General features: G+C 43.7%; 1 protein-coding gene across 6 annotated transcripts in view; it reads left to right on the forward strand.

Annotated features, from left to right (window-relative positions):
- GOLGA1 (golgin A1) overlaps positions 1 to 21,725 on the forward strand; it is a 271,860-nt gene extending 250,135 nt beyond the window's left edge. For all 6 annotated transcript variants that reach the window (XM_073600326.1, XM_073600327.1, XM_073600329.1 and 3 more), the window contains one exon: positions 19,300 to 21,725. In XM_073600326.1, the coding sequence (XP_073456427.1) occupies positions 19,300 to 19,380 (81 nt within the window). In that variant the 3' untranslated portion in view covers positions 19,381 to 21,725. The remainder of the gene's footprint in view (positions 1 to 19,299) is intronic.
- The last annotated feature ends 496 nt before the right edge of the window (positions 21,726 to 22,221 follow it).

A 22,221-nucleotide genomic window follows, 5' to 3' on the forward strand; every position in this document is an offset into this window, starting at 1 on the left:
ATCCTGCAATGCGATCCCGAGTGTGGCTCGGGGTTACCGCTAATGGTACTGAATTTTAACCCCGAGCCACACTCGGGAAAACCGCCAGGGAGGCTACGCTCGGTAATAGGGAGTGAGAGATCAGGATTAAGTCAATACGTGACATAGTATTGTGATGCGGAGAGGCATGAAAAGGTCCTGTCAGTGGGATAGCAGTGTTTCCAAGTATATACCAGCCCCAGCTCACACACGAGCTTCCCCAATCTAATGGGGGAGGGTGTACAGTCAGTCAGGGATGTCGGGGATACTCTGTCTAGATGATTGTCTAGTACTGCATTGAAATCCCCCATCCACAAGGCCGGAACCGATGGGAATTGAGCTGTGAACGCCATCCCCTCACTAATAATACTAAATTGAAATGGAGGAGGTATATAAATTGCCAGCAGCAGTAATTCTAGTCCATTCAGCCTGGTATGCATAAAAAGGAACCTGCCCTGTGGATCGGATCTCAACGTCAACATGGAGAATTGTGCTGATTTGGCCACTAAGATCGCAACGACTCTAGAGTGCGCAGAGTAGGGGGCTTGGTACACCCAACCCAGCCATGGTCTTTTAAGAGATAACAGTAATTGATCAGTTAGATGGGTTTCAACTAACACCATAATATCCGCACGTTGTGCTTTAAGATAAGCCATAACTGCATTTCGTTTGGGTTTGGCTCTAAGGCCGCGGACATTCCACGTTAAATATTTTAAAGTATACATGTTAGTGCAAGACAATCTATAGGCGCATCTCCCAGCCTGTGCCCACGGGTCCCGCAACAGAACCACGAGTGCACAACACATCTGGGAGACACTAGCTGTGTAACCATGTCTCGCGTGGGCTAAGCGTGCCCCTGGGGTCCGAGGGTATCCAAAGGGCATATCCCAATAGCATGTATCCAGAGGTTGTCTGCAACCAACATCATCTGTACACAGGCATATATAATTGTGCATCAAAATATGAAATTGAGGAACGAATAACTTATATTTAAACTTTAAGTAAACTTGAACATGTACTCGGGCCTGGCTGGGTACATCACATTTTCGAATCACATTCACACAGGAAAAGTGCACCCAGGCCAAGGAAACAAAACTTGAGTTACTTTAGTACATTCCTGAATTACAATAACGGGGTCTGGTAGGACTCCAGCAACTAGGGAGACGAACACCTGCTGAAGAACCAACAACAGTGCAGCGGGGATGACCCCCACCATCAAGCGCACAGGATCATCAGCAAGAGAAGATAGCGGGTAGACATCTTGAGGCAGTCTGAGAGTGTTGGTGGCTGCAGTGCTTCTCTGCCAAACATATCCAGAGTCAGGGGGCACGGGAGTAGAGTTCTAATCAGCAGTTCCAAATAAGGGAAACAAATAGCAATGCAATTGTATGCAGGTAGGAGAAATCATTTTCCCCCAGTGTAGTGACGAAACAGGGGACAGTGTCACAGTACTTTAGTCCAGAGCCTTTTACGGGAATGTGTTCGGAAAAGATGTGATACATCTGCACGGCCGTGCAGATGGGGCCAGCATAGGTATCATTCTCCTGGTGGTGGTTGATGGGGAGCAGCTTGGTCTTCCAACCACGCAAAAACCACCTCCGGAGCATCGAAGAAATGAGCCCGGCCATCTCCCACCACGCGGAGGCTGGCGGGAAACAACATGGCATACGTGTAGTGTCGAATCCGGAGTTGGCGCTTCGCCTCTGTGAAGTGCGCTCTCTTCTTCTGGACCACCGCAGAGAAGTCCAGGAACACTTTAATTTCTGAATTCCTGAAGGGGATGTTACCCTTCAGTCTTGTGAGACGGAGGATGGTGTCCCGATCTCTGAAGTTCAAGAATTTCACAATAAATGTCCGGGGAGGTGCACCTTGCGGGGGGGGGGGTCTAGCCGCGAGACGGTGCGCTCGCTCAACCACAAATGACGGATAAAACTCAGGTCTCCCAAAGGTAGAGATCAACAGATTTTCCAGAAAAGTTGGTGGATCGGAGCCCTCCGCTCCCTCAGGAAGTCCCACGAAACTGAGGTTACACCGCCTCAGCCGGTTCTCCAAATACACAATGGGGGATTTCCTCTTAGTGGGACTTTAGAGGGCAGGAATCTCAAAACAATATCAAAGTATAAATAATAATAAATGCGGATTTTATTTATCAAAAGGTTAAAAATACATAACAATCAGTAAAAAAACAACACAAAGAAAAGGCGGATGCTAAATTTCAGTGATGATGATACAACAGTATTGTATGACAGATTACAATGGTACACTTATCCCCACAGAAAAACTGTTCCAGCAAGAAGGAAGCTGTACAGTAGAGCCCGACGCGTTTCGAGGTTTTATCAGTGTTGTGACCTCTTCTTCAGGGGCTGGTGGTGAGGTACTTAGTCTGTTTGAAAACATTTTTTTAACAAGAAAAATATAAAAGAAGAAAAAATATATATAAATAAATAAAGGGAGCATGACCAATAAACATCAACAAGTAAAGTGGACAACACCGTATAGACCAAACATAGCACATTGTTCCCTACTGTATGATATACATCACAGTACTATATAAAGAAAGGTTCTAACCGTGTTATTCCTTGATCAGCATCCTTTAGCATCCAATTTAAAAGTTTTGAAGGGATAGAGTGGTTCGCCAATAGGGTTCAACAAATGAAAAGCCTCTGCTGTCACTGAGAGACCGAACGTATCCCGCACCTAGGACACGACACAAAGGGCGTCCCACCCACCAACTGATGACACTGTTGATGTTTGAACAGTAGTAATGTATGGTTGTTGGCTAAGGAAAAAGAGAGTATATGTAGTGTAGAGAAGTCTATCTCATACTTAAAAAGGAAAAAAAGAAAAAGTATGTGTATATAAGCAGAGTGATGTCTAAATTAGACTCACATCTGCTGAAGATTTTCTAAATATATATCTATATATCTCTGTATATTTGATACATACCTGGCCATGCATATACAGGGTAGTTGGCCGGTTCTCCATGTCGTCCTGCTTGGAGAGTATTGTGTGGAGTTGGTGCTGTATTCTCTCAGTGGCATTCTGTAATGGCGGCATTTCATCTTCCACTCGGCTAATTCGAGTCTCCGTTTCTGTGACACGTTCCCGGAGTTTCTGTAAGTCCTGTCTAATCAAGGACACGTCAATCTTCACTTCCTCGATTTTACAGGTTAGGGAGCTTTTACAATCCGAGATTGCCTCCAGTACACGGGCCGTATCATCTGCCACTGGTTCAGAGGAGGAAGGTGCATCAGCGCCATTTTCTCCCGTGGTCCCCTTCTCCTTCAGCTGATATTTATCGAGTTTAGCGATCGTGTCTGCTGTCTTTTTAGGAGGCGACATGATAACAATAGGTGCGGGAGAAGGCAGGCTGTGTTTTTAGGCAGTAAAAGTCAGCTGCAGTCAAAGGATATCTAAAAACGGAGTTCGTCTCGAGCGGAGCTCCCGTATCGCACTCCTCACACCATGCCGGTCCAGGTCATGCCCCATTGTTACTGTGTTTTATCGTGTTTGCTTTGTAGGTATGTCATTCTACTGTACTGTTATTGTGCTTTATTGTTAACCATTATTTGCTTTGCAGGTGCGCCATTCAGCTGCAGCACGGGTTTATTTATTTTGACAGGGTTTGCTCTCACGATACGTAAATCCATGACTCCAGCTCTGTAGGAGGGGATTTCACCACCACAGTTGAAAAAAAAAAGAGCATATATGTCGAAGCACGGAGGCAGGGGTGGACATTAAGGGCGGATTGCCCCTATGTTTCGGCAAATATTTTTTACCCTTTTTTTGGCACAGATTGCAGTAAAAAAAAGGTGTTTTATTGAGTTAATGTTTTATTGATACTGTGATTTGTTACCATTGTTTGCTTTGCAGTTACGCCATTCAGCTGCAGCACTGATTTTATTTATTTTGACAGCAACAGGGTTTGCTCTCATGATACATAAATCACCAGCGATGTTGGGGGTGATTTCACTACCACAGTAAAAAAAAGAGCATACAGTGGGGACAGAAAGTATCCAGACCCCTTTAAATTTTCTACTCTTTATTATATTGCAGCCATTTGCTAAAATCATTTAAGTTCATATTTTTCCTCATTAATGTACTCACAGCACCCCATATTGACAGAAAAACACAGAATTGTTGACATTTTTGAAGATTTATTAAAAAAGAAAAACTGAAATATCACATGGTCCCAAGTGTTCAGACCCTTTGCTCAGTATTTAGTAGAAGCACCCTTTTGATCTAATACAGCCATGAGTCTGTGTGCTTAGGGTCATTTTCTTGTTGGAAGGTAAACCTTCGGCCCAGTCTGAGGTCCTGAGCACTCTGGAAAAGGTTTTCATCCAGGATATCCCTGTACTTGGCCGCATTCATCTTTCCCTTGATTGCAACCAGTCATCCTGTCCCTGCAGCTGAAAAAAACCCCCAGAGCATGATGCTGCCACCACCATGCTTCACTGTTGGGACTGTATTGGACAGATGATGAGCAGTGCCTGGTTTTCTCCACACTTACTGAAGCCTTAGAATTAAGGCCAGAAAGTTCTATCTTGTTCTCATCAGACCAGAGAATCTTATTTCTCACCATCTTGGAGTCCCTCAGGTGTTTTTTTTAGCAAACTCCATGCATTGTTTTATGTGTCTTGCACTGAGGAGAGGCTTCCGTCAGGCCACTCTGCCATAAAGCCCCGACTGGTGGTGGGCTGCAGTGATGGTTGACTTTCTACAACTTTCTCCCGACTGCATCTCTGGAGCTCAGCCAGTGATCTTTGGGTTCTTCTTTACCTCTCTCAACAAGGCTCTTCTTCCCCGATAGCTCAGTTTGGCCGGACGGCGAGCTCTAGGAAGGGTTCTGGTCGTTCAACGTCTTCCATTTAAGGATTATGGAGGCCACTGTGCTCTTAGGAACCTTAAGTGCAGAATTTTTTTGTAACCTTGGCCAGATTTGTGCCTTGCCACAATTCTGTCTCTGAGCTCTTCAGGCAGTTCCTTTGACTTTATGATTCTCATTTGCTCTGATATGCACTTGTGAGCTGTAAGGTCTTATATAGACAGGTGTGTGGCTTTCCTAATCAAGTCCAATCAGTATAATCAAACACAGCTGGACTCAAATGAAGGTGTAGAACCATCTCAAGGATGATCAGAAGAAATGGACAGCACCTGAGTTAAATATGAGTGTCACAGCAAAGGGTCTGAATACTTAGGACCATGTGATATTTCAGTTTTTCTTTTTTAATAAATCTGAAAAAAGGTCAACAATTCTGTGTTTTTCTGAGAATATGTGGTGCTGTGTGTGCATTAATGAGGAAAAAAAATGAACTTAAATGATTTTAGCAAATGGCTGCAATATAACAGAGTGAAAAATTTAAGGGGGTCTGAATACTTTCCGTCCCCACTGTATATGCCGAAGCATAGGGGCAGGGGTGGACATTAGGGGCGGCTTGCCCCTATGCTAAGGCATATATTTTTATTAACTTTTCTTGGCAGAGATTTCTTCATCCACATTGATCGATGTGAATAGAGGAATCTGTTGGGTTCTCTTTTTTCATTTAACCCACAGGCTGAAAAAAAAACATTACAATATGTGCCCAACAAGGACCAGCGACATACTGGTATATTGCTGGACTTACTTTTGCGCAAACCAATAAATATACGCTTATTGGATTTTTTTTTCAAGGGTTCACCTTGCTTGGGGTTTGTGGACCAAAAGAAGTGGAAGTTGGGATAATGCGGTACTTGACTACAGAGGTTTTGTTGGGCAATGATTTGGGACGTTTAAATTTAGCCTTCTCCCCGGAAGCCTGCCCTGTTACCACCCGCCAGCAAGCCTGGTTGGAGGTGCGCTCCCTCGAGGACAGGACCCAAGTAAGACCTGTCACCTCTGACCTAGACTGTACTACCCCAGCTTTTCCTACCCTGACCTGGGCTTCTCCCCGAGATTTTGCACAGGCGACTCTCAGCAACCCTTCCCTAGCTAGCTATAGGGAAAGGGCAAGATTGGCCCCCGGGGGAATGGAGGGGGAGTGGGTAGAGTGGGTCCAGGGGTTACTCTACACCCACAGGTGTGCATAAACTGTCTTCTTTATGTTGTTTGATGGTATGTCTGTGCAAATTCATCCTCGCTTGCAACTTATGTCCTGTTTCACCAATATAAGATCCTTTGCTGCACCTTTCGCATTGGATGAGGTACACAACATTACTGGAGGTACAGTTGTAAGATCCCATGATACTGAAGGTCCCATTTGTGTGTGTAACACTTTTGGATAGATTGATCTGGTTGCATAGTTTGCAGCGTTTTTTATTGCAGGGTTTGCTTCCATTGTTTGTGACTTCATAATCAGAGTGAAGTTTCCTGCTGATTAGTTTGTGTCTGAGGTTGGGTGGTTGTCTGAAAGCCAATAATGGGGGTTGTTGGAATATTCCTTTCAGAGTTTCATCCTCTGTTATAATGGGTTGTAAATCTTTGCCATTTTGCAAAAAAGCGCAATTTAAAAGTTACAAATATTTGTTATTTATTAACTAAATATAGGTTGAGCTTTTGTATTTAGTAGGAATTTTGTAAAATTTGCTGTGTATTTATCTGCTAATCATGATTTTAGTGGATTTTAAGGAAAAATATTGTTTTGATAAACATTTGCGCAAATATCATGGGACCTTACAAATCAGCACCTTCTTTTTATTCTACTGATCATGTGCTTTCAGAAAATATATGGTTTTGGGGTTCTTTTACAAACTGTGAAAGCTATAAGTGAAAAATAAAAAAGCAATTGAAAAATTGCAAAAATGGTCTGGCCACCTGAGTGTACAAAATGGAACACAAGGCCTGGCAGCGAAAGGGTTAAATGGTTTGCTACATCCAGGTCTACCTCAACATAAGTGTTGTGGCCCATTTTCATTTTAGTTATCCCATTGTATTTTTTTTCTTCTATCACTAATGTACCTAAAAAATGTTTTATCTCCTTTCTTAATAGGTTTAGCAATTTCCTCCTCCTTTTTCTGTGCCTTGGCAGCACTGATAATGTGTTTGGTCTCCTCTTGTCTATTTTTATAATCTTCTCTGTCAGCTACGCCTCCTGATTCCTTGAATCTGCTACATTTAGGTCCATAAATATTGGGACATCAATACAATTCTAATCTTTTTGGCTCTATACACCACCACAATGGATTTGAAATTAAACAAACAAGATGTGCTTTAACCAGTTGCCGACCGCCGCACGACTATATACGTCGACAGAGCGGCACGGGCAGGCAAAAGGACGTATATGTACGTCCTTGCCTGCCCGCGGGTGGGGGGTCCGATCGGACCCCCCCCGGTGCCTGCGGCGGTCGGCAAATCTCCCCCGGCGATCGGAGGTGAGGGGGAGGCCATCCATTCGTGGCCCCCCCCTCGCGATCGCTCTCAGCCAATGGGATCATTTCCCTGCCTCTGTATTGTACACAGAGGCAGAGGAAATGATGTCATCTCTCCTCGGCTCGGTATTTTCCGTTCCGGGCCGAGGAGAGAAGACTGCAATGTAAGTGCACCAACACACTACACACAGTAGAACATGCCAGGCACACTAAACACCCCGATTCGCCCCCCGATCCCCCCCCCCAATCACCCCCCCCCCCCGTCACAAACTGACACCAAGCAGGTTTTTTTTTTTTTTTTCTGATTACTGTATTGGTGTCAGTTTGTGACAGTTACAGTGTCAGGGCAGTGAGTGTTAGGCCCCCTGTAGGTCTAGGGTACCCCCCTAACCCCCCCTAATAAAGTTTTAACCCCTTGATCACCCCCTGTCACCAGTATCATTTTTCTGATCGCTGTATTAGTGTCGCTGGTGACGCTAGTTAGGGACGTAAATATTTAGGTTCGCCGTCAGCGTTTTATAGCGACAGGGACCCCCATATACTACCTAATAAATGTTTTAACCCCTTGATTGCCCCCTAGTTAACCCTTTCACCACTGATCACTGTATAACCGTTACGGGTGACGCTGGTTAGTTTGTTTATTTTTTATAGTGTCAGGGCACCCGCCGTTTATTACCGAATAAAGATTTAGCCCCCTGATCACCCGACGGTGATATGCGTCGCCCCAGGCAGCGTCAGATTAGCGCCAGTACCGCTAACACCCACGCACGCAGCATACGCCTCCCTTAGTGGTATAGTATCTGTACAGATCAATATCTGATCCGATCAGATCTATACTAGCGTCCCCAGCAGTTTAGGGTTCCCAAAAACACAGTGTTAGCGGGATCAGCCCAGATACCTGCTAGCACCTGCATTTTGCCCCTCCGCCCAGCTCGGCCCAGCCCACCCAAGTGCAGTATCGATCGATCACTGTCACTTACAAAACACTAAATGCATAACTGCAGCGTTCGCAGAGTCAGGCCTGATCCCTGCGATCGCTAACAGTTTTTTTGGTAGCATTTTGGTGAACTGGCAAGCACCAGCCCCAGGCAGCGTCAGGTTAGTCCCAGTACCGCCAACACCCACGCACCGTACACCTCCCTTAGTGGTATAGTATCTGAACGCATCAATATCTGATCCGATCAGATCTATACTAGCGTCCCCAGCAGTTTAGGGTTCCCAAAAACGCAGTGTTAGCGGGATCAACCCAGATACCTGCTAACAACTGCGTTTTACCCCTCCGCCCGGCCCAGCCCAACCCACCCAAGTGCAGTATCGATCGATCACTGTCACTTACAAAACACTAAACGCATAACTGCAGCGTTCGCAGAGTCAGGCCTGATCCCTGCGATCGCTAACAGTTTTTTTTGTAGCGTTTTGGTGAACTGGCAAGCACCAGCCCCAGGCAGCGTCAGGTTAGTGCCAGTAGCGCTAACACCCACGCACGCACCGTACACCTCCCTTAGTGGTATAGTATCTGAACTGATCAATATCTGATCCGATCAGATCTATACTGGCGTCCCCAGCAGTTTAGGGTTCCCAAAAACCCAGTGTTAGCGGGATCAGCCCAGATACCTGCTAGCACCTGCGTTTTGCCCCTCCGCCCGGCCCAGCCCAGCCCACCCAAGTGCAGTATCGATCGATCACTGTCACTTACAAAACACTAAATGCATAACTGCAGCGTTCGCAGAGTCAGGCCTGATCCCTGCGATCGTTAACAGTTTTTTTGGTAGCGTTTTGGTGAACTGGCAAGCGCCAGCGGCCTAGTACACCCCGGTCGTAGTCAAACCAGCACTGCAGTAACACTTGGTGACGTGGCGAGTCCCATAAGTGCAGTTCAAGCTGGTGAGGTGGCAAGCACAAATAGTGTCCCGCTGCCACCAAGAAGACAAACACAGGCCCGTCATGCCCATAGTGCCCTTCCTGCTGCATTCGCCAATCCTAATTGGGAACCCACCACTTCTGCAGCGCCCGTACTTCCCCCATTCACATCCCCAACCAAATGCAGTCGGCTGCATGAGAGGCATTTTTATGTCCTCCCGAGTACCCCTACCCAACGAACCCCCCCAAAAAAGATGTTGTGTCTGCAGCAAGCGCGGATATAGGCGTGACACTCGCTATTATTGTCCCTCCTGTCCTGACAATCCTGGTCTTTGCATTGGTGAATGTTTTGAACGCTACCATTCACTAGTTGAGTATTAGCGTAGGGTACAGCATTGCACAGACTAGGCACACTTTCACAGGGTCTCCCAAGATGCCATTGCATTTTGAGAGACCCGAACCTGGAACTGGTTACAGTTATAAAAGTTACAGTTACAAAAAAAGTGTAAAAAAAAAAAAAAAAAAACACAAACAAAAATATAAAATAAAAAATAATAGTTGTCGTTTTATTGTTCTCTCTCTATTCTCTCTCTCTCTATTCTCTCTATTGTTCTGCTCTTTTTTACTGTATTCTATTCTGCAATGTTTTATTGTTATTATGTTTTATCATGTTTGCTTTTCAGGTCTGCAATTTTTTATACTTTACCGTTTACTGTGCTTTATTGTTAACCATATTTTTGTCTTCAGGTACAGCATTCACGACTTTGAGTGGTTATACCAGAATGATGCTTGCAGGTTTAGGTATCATCTTGGTATCATTCTTTTCAGCCAGCGGTCGGCTTTCATGTAAAAGCAATCCTAGCAGCTAATTAGCCTCTAGACTGCTTTTACAAGCAGTGGGAGAGAATGCCCCCCCCACCGTCTTCCGTGTTTTTCTCTGGCTCTCCTGTCTCAACAGGGAACCTGAGAATGCAGCCGGTGATTCAGCCAGCTGACCATAGAGCTGATCAGAGACCAGAGTGGCTCCAAACATCTCTATGGCCTAAGAAACCGGAAGCTACTAGCATTTTATGACTTAGATTTCGCCGGATGTAAATAGCGCCATTGGGAAATTGGGAAAGCATTTTATCATACCGATCTTGGTGTGGTCAGATGCTTTGAGGGCAGAGGAGAAATCTAGGGTCTAATAGACCCCAATTTTTTCAAAAAAGAGTACCTGTCACTACCTATTGCTATCATAGGGGATATTTACATTCCCTGAGATAACAATAAAAATGATTAAAAAAAAAAAAAAATGAAAGGAACAGTTTTAAAATAAGATAAAAAAGCAAAAAAATAATAAAGAAAAAAAAAAAAAAAAAAGCACCCCTGTCCCCCCTGCTCTCGCGCTAAGGCGAACGCAAGCGTCGGTCTGGCGTCAAATGTAAACAGCAATTGCACCATGCATGTGAGGTATCACCGCGACGGTCAGATCGAGGGCAGTAATTTTAGCAGTAGACCTCCTCTGTAAATCTAAAGTGGTAACCTGTAAAGGCTTTTAAGGGCTTTTAAAAATGTATTTATTTTGTTGTCACTGCACGTTTGTGCGCAATTGTAAAGCATGTCATGTTTGGTATCCATGTACTCGGCCTAAGATCATCTTTTTTATTTCATCAAACATTTGGGCAATATAGTGTGTTTTAGTGCATTAAAATGTAAAAAAGTGTGTTTTTTCCCCAAAAAATGCGTTTGAAAAATCGCTGCGCAAATACTGTGTGAAAAAAAAAAATTAAACACCCACCATTTTAATCTGTAGGGCATTTGCTTTAAAAAAATATATAATGTGTGGGGGTTCAAAGTAATTTTCTTGCAAAAAAAAATAATTTTTTCATGTAATCAAAAAGTGTCAGAAAGGGCTTTGTCTTCAAGTGGTTAGAAGAGTGGGTGATGTGTGACATAAGCTTCTAAATGTTGTGCATAAAATGCCAGGACAGTTCAAACCCCTCCAAATGACCCCATTTTGGAAAGTAGACACCCCAAGCTATTTGCTGAGAGGCATGTCGAGTCCATGGAATATTTTATATTGTGACACAAGTTGCGGGAAAGAGACAAATTATTATTTTTTTTTTTTTTTTTTTGCACAAAGTTGTCACTAAATGATATATTGCTCAAACATGCCATGGGAATATGTGAAATTACACCCCAAAATACATTCTGTTGCTTCTCCTGAGTACGGGGATACCACATGTGTGAGACTTTTTGGGAGCCTAGCCACGTATGGGACCCCGAAAACCAAGCACCGCCTTCAGGCTTTCTAAGGGCGTAAATTTTTGATTTCACTCTTCACTGCCTATCACAGTCTCGGAGGCCATGGAATGCCCAGGTGGCACAAACCCCCCCCAAATGACCCCATTTTGGAAAGTAGACACCCCAAGCTATTTGCTGAGAGGTATAGTGATTATTTTGCAGACCTCACTTTTTGTCACAAAGTTTTGAAAATTAAAAAAAGAAAAAAAAAATTTTTTTTTTTTGTCTTTCTTCATTTTCAAAAACAAATGAGAGCTGCAAAATACTCACCATGCCTCTCAGCAAATAGCTTGGGGTGTCTACTTTCCAAAATGGGGTCATTTGGGGGGGGTTTGTGCCACCTGGGCATTCCATGGCCTCCGAAACTGTGATAGGCAGTGAAGAGTGAAATCAAAAATGTACACCCTTAGAAATCCTGAAGGCGGTGATTGGTTTTCGGGGTCCCGTACGCGGCTAGGCTCCTAAAAAGTCCCACACATGTGGTATCCCCGTACTCAAGAGAAGCAGCAGAATGTATTTTGGGGTGCAATTCCACATATGCCCATGACCTGTGTGAGCAATATATCATTTAGTGACAACTTTGTGCAAAAAAATAAAAAAAAAATAAATAAATTGTCACTTTCCCGCAACTTGTGTCAAAATATAAAATATTCCATGGACTCAACATGCCTCTCAGCAAATAGCTTGGGGTGTCTACTTTCCAAAATGGGGTCATTTGGGGGGGGGGGTTGTGCCATCTGGGCATTTTATGGCCTTCAAAACTGTGATAGGTAGTGAGGAGTAAAATCAAAAATGTACGCCCTTAGAAATCCTGAAGGCAGTGATTGGTTTTCGGGGCCCCGTATGCGGCTAGGCTCCCAAAAAGTCCCACACATGTGGTATCCCCATACTCAGGAGAAGCAGCTAAATGTATTTTGGGGTGCAATTCCACATATGCCCATGGCCTGTGTGAGCAATATATCATTTAGTGACAACTTTTTGTAATTTTTTTTTTTTTTTTTTTCATTATTCAATCACTTGGGACAAAAAAAATGAATATTCAATGGGCTCAACATGCCTCTCAGCAATTTCCTTGGGGTGTCTACTTTCCAAAATGGGGTCATTTGTGGGGGTTTTGTACTGCCCTGTCATTTTAGCACCTCAAGAAATGACATAGGCAGTCATAAATTATATAGGCAGAAAATGTACCCTAGTTTGTAGGCGCTATAACTTTTGCGCAAACCAATAAATATACACTTATTGACATTTTTTTTACCAAAGACATGTGGCCGAATACATTTTGGCCTAAATGTATGACTAAAATTGAGTTTATTGGATTTTTTTTAGAACAAAAAGTAGAAAATATCATTTTTTTTCAAAATTTTCGGTCTTTTTCCGTGTATAGCGCAAAAAATAAAAACGGCAGAGGTGATCAAATACCATCAAAAGAAAGCTCTATTTGTGGGAAGAAAAGGACGCAAATTTCGTTTGGTTACAGCATTGCATGACCGCGCAATTAGCAGTTAAAGCGACGCAGTGCCAAATTGTAAAAAGTGCTCTGGTCAGGAAGGGGGTAAATCCTTCCGGGGCTGAAGTGGTTAACTGCAGACTTTCAGCTTTAATTTGAGGGTATTTACATCCAAATCAGGTGAACAGGGTAGGAATTACAACAGTTTATATATGTGCCTCCCACTTTTTAAGGGACCAAAAGTAATGGAACAGATTAACAATCATCCATCAAACTTTCACTTTTTAATACTTGGTTGCAAATCCTTTGCAGTCAATTACAGCCTGAAGTCTGGCATGCATAGACATCACCAGACGCTGACTTTCATCCCTGGTGATGCTCTGCCAGGCCTCTACTGCAACTGTCTTCAGTTCCTGCTTGTTCTAGGGGCATTTTCCCTTCAGCAAGTGAAATGCATGCTCAATCGGATTCAGGTCAAGTGATTTAATTGGCCATTGCATAACATTCCACTTCTTTCCCTTAAACTCTTTGGTTGCTTTCGCAGTATGCTTCGGGTCATTGTCCATCTGCACTGTTAAGCGCCGTCCAATGAGTTCTGAAGCATTTTGCTGAATATGAGCAGATAGTATTGCCTGAAACACTTCAGAATTCATCCTGCTGCTTTTGTCAGCAGTCACATCATCAATAAACACAAGAGAAACCAGTTCCATTGGCAGCCATACATGCCCATGCCATGACACTACCACCACCATGCTTCACTGATGAGGTGGTATGCTTTGGATCATGAGCAGTTCCTTTCCTTCTCCATACTCTTCTCTTCCCATCACTCTGGTACAAGTTGATCTTGGTCTCATCTGTCCAAAAGATGTTGTTCCAGAACTGTGAAGGCTTTTTTAGATGTTGTTTGGCAAACTCTAATCTGGCCTTCCTGTTTTTGAGGCTCACCAATGGTTTACATCTTGTGGTGAACCCTCTGTATTCACACTGGTGAAGTCTTTCTTGATTGTTGACTTTGACACACACACATACACCTACCTCCTGGAGAGTGTTCTTGATCTGGCCAACTGTTGTGAAGGGTGTTTTCTTTACCAGGGAAAGAATTCTTCGGTCATCCACCACAGTTGTTTTCCGTGGTCTTCCGGGTCTTTTGGTGTTGCTGAGCTCACTGGTGCATTCTTTCTTTTAAGGATGTTCCAAACAGTTGATTTGGCCACACCTAATGTTTTTTCTATCTCTCCAGCCAGCAACAGATTCCAAATGCAAATGGCACACTTGAAATTAACTCTGGACCTTTTATCTGCTCCTTGTAAGTGGGATAATGAGGGAATAACACACACCTGGTCATGGTACAGCTGAGCAGCCAATTGTCCCATTACTTTTGGTCCCTTAAAAAGTGGGAGGTACATATGCAAACTGTTGTAATTCCCATTCTATGCATTAAGATAAAAAAATCCTTCTATGTGCAGCAGCCCCCCTAATACTTACCTGAGCCCATCTCGATCCAGCGATGTTGGAGGAGAGACTTGGCTGCCCAGGACTCCCCCTCCTCATTGGCTCAGACAGTAGCGTGGAGCTATTGGCAAAGTCAGTGAGCCAATGAGGAGAGAGAGAGGGGGCAGAGCCAAACCATGGCTCTGTGTCTGAATGGACACAAAGTGGTGACTCGGCTCGGGTGCCCCTATAGCAAGCTGCTTGCTGTGGGGGCAGGAGGGGAGAGCCGGCAAGGGACCCGAGAAGAGAAGGATCTGGGCTGCTCTGTGCAAAACCACTGCACAGTGCAGGACAAGTAAAACATGTTTGTTATTTTTAAATGAAAAAAACAGACTTTAGTATCACTTTAAGCCTATGATCTACCAGAACACCCAGATCCTTCTCCACCATTGATTCCCCCAGTTGTACTCCCCTAGTATGTATGATGCATGCGTAGTCTTGGCCCCAAGTGCATAACTTTACATTAATCAACATTAAACCTCATTTGCCATATAGTTGCCCAATTAAATGATCCCCATTTGTCAATACTAGGTCTAGTATATGATCACCTTGGGTTGTGCTTTTTACTAACGGTTCTAGAGAAACCCCATTCATTGCTTCCATTACACGCCTGCTCCTGCTTGTAATAGCAGTTTCAAAATTCCAGTAAATGTTAGATATGTTGAAATCGCCCATAATCAAGGTCTCTCCCTTCATTGCCATATGAGTTATCTTGTCAATCAAGTTATTATAATCTTCAGTCTGTCATGGGGGTTCTGTATACCATGCCATTTCTAAGAGAAGATCTCTCTCTGGTTGGAAGGAAGACCCAAAGGGTTTTGAGTATTCCATTTGTTTTTTTAATTAATGTTAGGGTTATGCTGTTTTTGACATATATGGCAACTTCACCTCCCCTCTTCCCTACTCTGTCATTCCTGTATAGCAGGGATATGCAATTGGCAGACCGCTACAACTGTTGCAAAACTACAAGTCCCATCATGCCTCTGCCTCTGGGTGTCATGCTTGTGGCTGTCAGAGTCTTGCTATGCCTCATGGGACTTGTAGTTCTGCAACAGCTGAAGGTCCGCTAAGTGAATATTCCTGCTGTATAGTGTATACCTTGGTATAGTTATTTCCCAGTCATTTGAATCTGTGAACCATGTTTCTGTAATTGCAACAAGGGCCAAGTTGTCCCTAGACATAAGAGCTGTTAACTCTCAAAGCTTGTTGCCGAAATATCAATCATTAGTGCACATGACATGACAAACACGGCTATCTACTGCTTTATTTTTACCACCAGAAACTTTAGCTGAAGTGACCACCCCATCAGCCCAGTCCTTAGCAACACAAACCCACACGTTTGTTTCAACCTGCTGGGAGTAGAAATGCTCCTCTGCAATTTCATCTCTGCCCCCATTTCTCAATTTAACCACTTCAATACAGGGTACTTTCCCCCTTTCTGCCCAGGACAATTTTCAGCTTTCAGCGATGTCACACTTTGATAATTGCACGGTCATGCAACACTGTACCCAAACTAAATTTTTATAATTTTCTTCCTACAAATAGAGCTTTCTTTTGGTGGTATTTGATCACCACTGGGGTTTTTTTTTTTTTTGCTAAACAAACTAAAAAAGACCAACATTTTTTTTAAAAAAAGTTTTTCTTTGTTTCTGTTGTAAAATTTTGTTTTCTCCTTCACTGACATGCACTGATAAGGTGGCACTGATGAGCAGCACTAATGTGTAGTTTTGATGGGCACTGATGGGGCACTGGTGGGCACTAATAGGCAACACTGATGATGAAGTACTGACAGCCATTACTGATGGGCACTGATTGACACTTTTGTGAGCACCTGTGATGGGGGCTGAGCTCATAATAATGTGCTGATTATCAACACAGACCCCCCCCCCCCCCCCCCCCGACATGAGAGCTACCAATTAGCTCTCCCTGTCAGCACAAACAGAGGAAAGCCGTTTACCGGCACTTTCTGGTTACACGCTGTGATTGGTCACAGCTGATCATGTGGTAAAGAGCCTACGTCATAGGCTCTTTGCCACGATCGGAGTTGCAGTGTGTCAGAGTGACACACCGCACCACCGATCGCCACGCTGCGGACGCAGCTTATCCTGCTGGACGTCATATGACGCCCAGTCAGTCAGGATAAAGCAACCACCGCCCGGCCGCCGTCATTCTGCTATAGGCCGGGCAGGAAGTGGTTAAAGGAGTTGTAAAGTCTTATGTTTTTTTTCACCTTAAAGCGGGGGTCCACCTATCTATCGCTTTTTTTTTTTTTTTTAGTTCATTCACAAACTTTTCTTCTCAGCATTACATACTCACATATTGTGTGTAATATGTCCGCCTGTGTCAGATTTCATCGGAAAGAATAACTTATATTATTCACTGCAGGCGGTTTCCATCTTCATTGTGGGCATTTGAAGCCCACAAGCATTTATTTCCTGGATGCGGTGAATGCTGTGCTTCCAGCATTCACCGCTCGTTCCCGCACATGCTCAGTGGCATCCTGAGAAGCCTGAGACTAGCTCCCAGGAGTCTTTGAGAGGCTAGAAACACGCCTACTCCCACGGGAGGAGAACCAGGAAGTGCAAAGAAGAATAGAAAAATAAAAGGTAATTACTGCGATTTAATTTTTTTTAAACGGCATGTCAGCATCTAGGCAAGGAAGAGAATACATACAGATATTGTTCAAAATTTGGGTGGAACCCCGCTTTAAGGTGAAAAACCTTCTGTGCTGCTACTGCCTCCCAGTGCCCCCCTTTTTCTTTCCTGAACCTGATCGTTCCAGCGATGAGCATGATCGCAGCAGCTCTAGCCGCTCTCTCGGGTCCACATTGGATAGATTGATAGCAGCATGGGCCATTGGTTCCGCTACTGTCAATCAAATCCAGTGACATGGGAGCCGGGGGCAGGGCTGATTCCTGCTGTCTGTGTCCAATGGACACAGCAGCAGCACTCAGGAGCGCACCCTCACGGGTGCCCCCATGGAAAGCGGCTCTCTGTGGGGGAACCCAATATAGAAGGAGGGTCCAGGAGTGCTGCCGGGGGACCCCAGAAAAGGAGGATCAGGGCAGCTCTGTGCAAAACCCTTGCATAGAGCAGGTAAGTATAAAATGTTTGTTGTTTTAAAAAATATATAAAAATATACTGTGATTCTGTACTTGCCAAATATGCTGCAGAAATCTCCCTCCACTGAGTCTGGCTGTAACCATTTTAACTGTGGGCAGCTGAAGCTGCTGCCTGTTCACTTTCTGGATTTACAGAGGCACACCTCCAGCTCTCATTGGCCCTCTTATGACTCACCCCCCCTCCCTTCCTGGCAAACTCTCACGAGAGAGAGAGGGAGCTGTGCATGATGTCATAAGCCTGGCCTTTTTACCAGACAAGAAACAGAAAGTGGGCTGTAAAAGGTATTTACTGGCAGAAAAAAAAGTTTTACTATCCAAAGTTAAAACAATAAGGACAGAAGATTTAATAGATATAAAGTTGAAAAAAATGACTGCTGTTCCGCTTTAAGGACCCTGTTCTGCTGGAAAGCTTGTGGTGGACATATCCCGAGAAGGAGTCCAATGCCTGAATCAAACATTATATATAATGAGATCCACACAATAGCAACAATTTTTCGCACACTGAGGTGTATTGTGTCAAGTTAGGCAACTCCTTCAAAATGAATAGACTATAGTGTACTTCAGTGCCCAAAAATGTTAGCCCTGCTGCATTTTACAGCATATCACAATGCACATTGAAGACGTTGGAGTACAATAACCCCAGCATTGGTGTCAGTGGCAGTAATGTAACTCCCAGCATTGGTATGGACACAAAAATAACCCTCAACATTAGTGCCAGTGAACATAAAAATAACCCCAAGTACTGGCGTCAGTAGATGTAAAAAGAACCCCCTACATTGACATCCATGAATGCGTTAATAACCCCCAGCATTGGAGTTCTTGAAGATGATAATACTCCCCCAGCACTGGTGTCAGTGGACGCGATAATAAGCCCCAGCACTGCCATCAGTGGATGCAGAAATAATTCCCAGCATGGGTGTCGGTGAATGCAATAATAACCTCAGCATTGGTGTCAGTGGACACAATAATAACCCCGAACATTGATGTCAGTGGACATGTGGTGGGCATCAAGATATTGCATGTATAGTCCCTGTAATCCGTGTTTACACTGAATACACCTGGTTGAAAGTCAGTTAATTCAGTTGGTCCTAAACATAGGAATAGACTTCGTTGAGTTGGTGGACTGATCATCATAGAGTCAAACTCAGAGAGCATGTGCTTCCTTTTACAACTGCAGAAAAAGATTTTAAAATTTACATTGTTGTTTTTAGTTTGCTGTGCACATGTTTTGACATGTGGTAGAACACACAGGTGTGATTAGGCCCTAAGCGAAATGAAGAAATGTGAAAATTGAATTCATATACTTATTAAAAGGTTACATCTGTCCTCTGATCCATGCTTAGCGGGCGGATGGCTTGTCCATGTCCGTTCCACTTATGCAGAAAGGACACAGACATAGCCCACTGTCCTCTATGGGTGGTCAGATGTAAAAGGCCCACCTGTCCGTTTACACCCAGCGACCATCCAATCTGCTAGATGTATTGGGAATGGATCCCCGTCCGTCTGTTTTTAGCTGATCAGATGTCGGCGGGTGTCAACAAACACATGTCCACTGACACCCGCCGCTCCATAGAGGACAATGGATGGTCCGATCGGGTCTGCCTAAAATACTGGACCCGATTGGTCCACCTATGTGAAGGGGGCCTTAGAGGGATTGTAAATAAACATTGAATTAAAAAAAATAATAATAATGAATATTTGTGTTTTGTTTTTTTTTTGTCATCACAGATGTCTTGGTTTGGTTCTAAGCCGGTTCCAAAGGGTACAGTTCGTCCATCGATCTTTAAACCAAGGACAACGTGGTCCTGAGCTCATGGATATACTGGAACTGCCTCCTCTTTTCACAGCATTTTTAGGAGATGGACGTTCTTGGCTCTGGAAGGTCTTATTGCATTCTAACTTTTGTCCCTACTGAGTGTTTCAAGACTCTTCCCAAACCTGTTTACACTTCAGCATCTTGAGAGTTATTTGGTGTGATTTTACAGACATTTCTTGGAAATGGAACAACCTCAAGTCACTCTACACCCAATTCTATGCAATGGAAGACTCCTGCACTGTTCTGTGACACAGTCACGTAGAATACCATGACTCCTCTCTGTGTTCCAGTGCCCCTGCTGTGTGATACTTACTTCAGGATTTTATATGATCGTACTTTTTAAGGGCTTTTGAAGTAAGAGGCAGGATCCTGATCACAGCACAGTGTAATATAAGATATTTTATGGTACTAAGTAGTACTATTCCTGGTAGTTTAAATTCTATAATACTAAGATGTTAATCACTGCTCTGCTATGTTTCAATACTGTAATTTATATGATAAATTATAATTCTTTTATTTTAAGGGAATTCTTAATGGGGGTCTCAATTAAAAATGTTAGAACTGTGGTGCAGTTTATACCTGGCAGCATACTCTCCTCTTCCTTTTTGTAAAATGCTTAATGTACACAGCAGTGGCAGCCCACCTGGTCTCTACTTTCAGTTTTTCGGTGCAGTTTAGAAATATTTGTAATCTGGCTGTTGAAGACAAAACACAAACCTCTCTTTTAGACAAGTAAGGGAAACGCTTGTTCTCTGTTGTTTAGAGGGTGTTGTATGTGGATGTTTAGAGCCACAGTACATACAGTTGTATCAGTGTTTATGGATATCTGCATAATGAAGGGAAACCCATCTCATTGATCTTACATAGTTACATAGTAGGTGAGGTTGAAAAAAGACACAAGTCCATCAAGTCCAGCCTATAAATAACCTATTATTGAATCAATGCCAACAACTTTTTCCCCCTATCTCACAGGACACACATGAAAGATGGAGGCGCTTACCACTAGAGCTGGAAACAGCACTAAGAGCTTGAGTCAGATAAAACAATAAGCAATATAGGTCATCTTAAAAATTAAAAAATCTAGCACATGCTAATATTTACCTTTATCTCCTGGTTCTGTAAATTTCTCTGCTGGCTCCCTGAAGCCACTGTGCATGCCAGGCTCTAGCAGTCTTGTCACCGCCTTACTTGTTCACATTACACCTGTCCTACAAACACTGCAGGACCAGTGGCCTTCAGAATGAATTGTGGCTGTTAATAGAAGTACCTGTGCACATTCCAGTGCTGAGTACTGCAGGACTGGGATGCCATCTGTTATAGGACCACAATATAAAGTAGGTATTGGTAACTATTTTTAAAAAAGACCTACACATTGCTTATGTGGTAGGGAGTCACTTTTTTTAAAGCAGGCTATAGTTTATCTTTGAAAGGATGTCCTTAAAGTGGATGTAAACCCTCCATATACCAAGTGAAGTGAACAGCCTCAGCTACACAAGGATGAAACAAATCTCCCTACATAAGTTTTACATGTATAGCTTCTGTCTTCACCTTGATATACAGTTTAGAAAGTGCATGTCCTGTTAGAATTTTCTCTTCCTGGTTCCCCTGTAGGAGGGGAATATTGCTAGACACTGTGAGATAGTTGATTGGTGGAAAGGCACAACCCCCCCCCCCCCTTCCCACATACACACAAGCAGAGGTTGCCTGTGTATAGTTTAGCAGTCTGCTAATCTATTTATAGAAATCTCCCACGACACACAATTCTATCTCCCATCTCAGAGAGCTTGCCAAAAGTTATCATGCTGATATCAGAGGAACAGAGGGGGGCAAAGCTTCAGGACTTAGTGCTTTGAAGAGAGATAAAAAACACTGCAGATATATGTGCCTAGCTCAAATTTCATGAATCGGGTTTACATCCACTTTAAGATGCTAATTCTTTTTTAAGATGTAAATTAAGCCTTTTAATCCAAGCACCCAGATAAGAAATATTTTACCATTCTGTGACTGTAAAACATGCACCCCTATTTACCACTGTTCATGACTGTTTACCTTTGAACCCCCTGCACCCCTTTTCCACACCATTTCCCAGATCAGTCCAGGCCTGGGAAATGAAGAGTGCAGCATCACCCACAGGTAATATGGTGGGCAGGGTTTGGTGGTGCATTGGTGGCTGGCAGTCAAGGGCCAAGCCAAAAGAAAAACACCAAATTGGTCATGACCCATAGTTTAAGAAGCACTGGCGGTTTGTTTCCCTCTTTGAAAGGAGCAGGCACCTTGGTGGAGGGAGACTCATTCTTTCATGTGCTGTTCCAGGTGCAATAAATGTTTATTTTGGACACTTTTGTGTGTTTTTTGTTTTTTTAGCCACATCTGCAGAAAAAAAAAAGGCTGCTGTTGCCTTTAAAACCCAAAAAGAAAATTGCTATCTGTTATTCCAGGATAATGGTCAAAACTATTATGCCAGCTCTGTATGAACAAATTTCCTAATGATAAGTCTGCTGGAGTGTGTAAAGATTTTCTGTATAGAGTTTAACCACTTGCCAACCGGCTCACGCCGATATACGTCAGCAAGGTGGCACGTTCCTGCAAAAGGATGTATGGGTACGTCTTCCTCTTTAAGAGCCATAGCACGGCGGGGGACCCGATGCACGTGGCCAGCCATCCGCAATCGCAGGCATGAGAGCCAGAATGGGGATTTGTGTGTGTAAACACACAAATCCCTGTTCTGACAGGAGACAGATCGTTTGTTCCTAGTAAGTAGCGATGTCTCCTCCCCCAGTCAGTCCTATCCCCCCACAGTAACAAACACTCACGAGAGAGCACATTTAACCCCT

This window comes from Aquarana catesbeiana, linkage group LG09 (genome assembly GCF_042186555.1).
Source record: "Aquarana catesbeiana isolate 2022-GZ linkage group LG09, ASM4218655v1, whole genome shotgun sequence".
Lineage (NCBI taxonomy): Eukaryota > Metazoa > Chordata > Amphibia > Anura > Ranidae > Aquarana > Aquarana catesbeiana.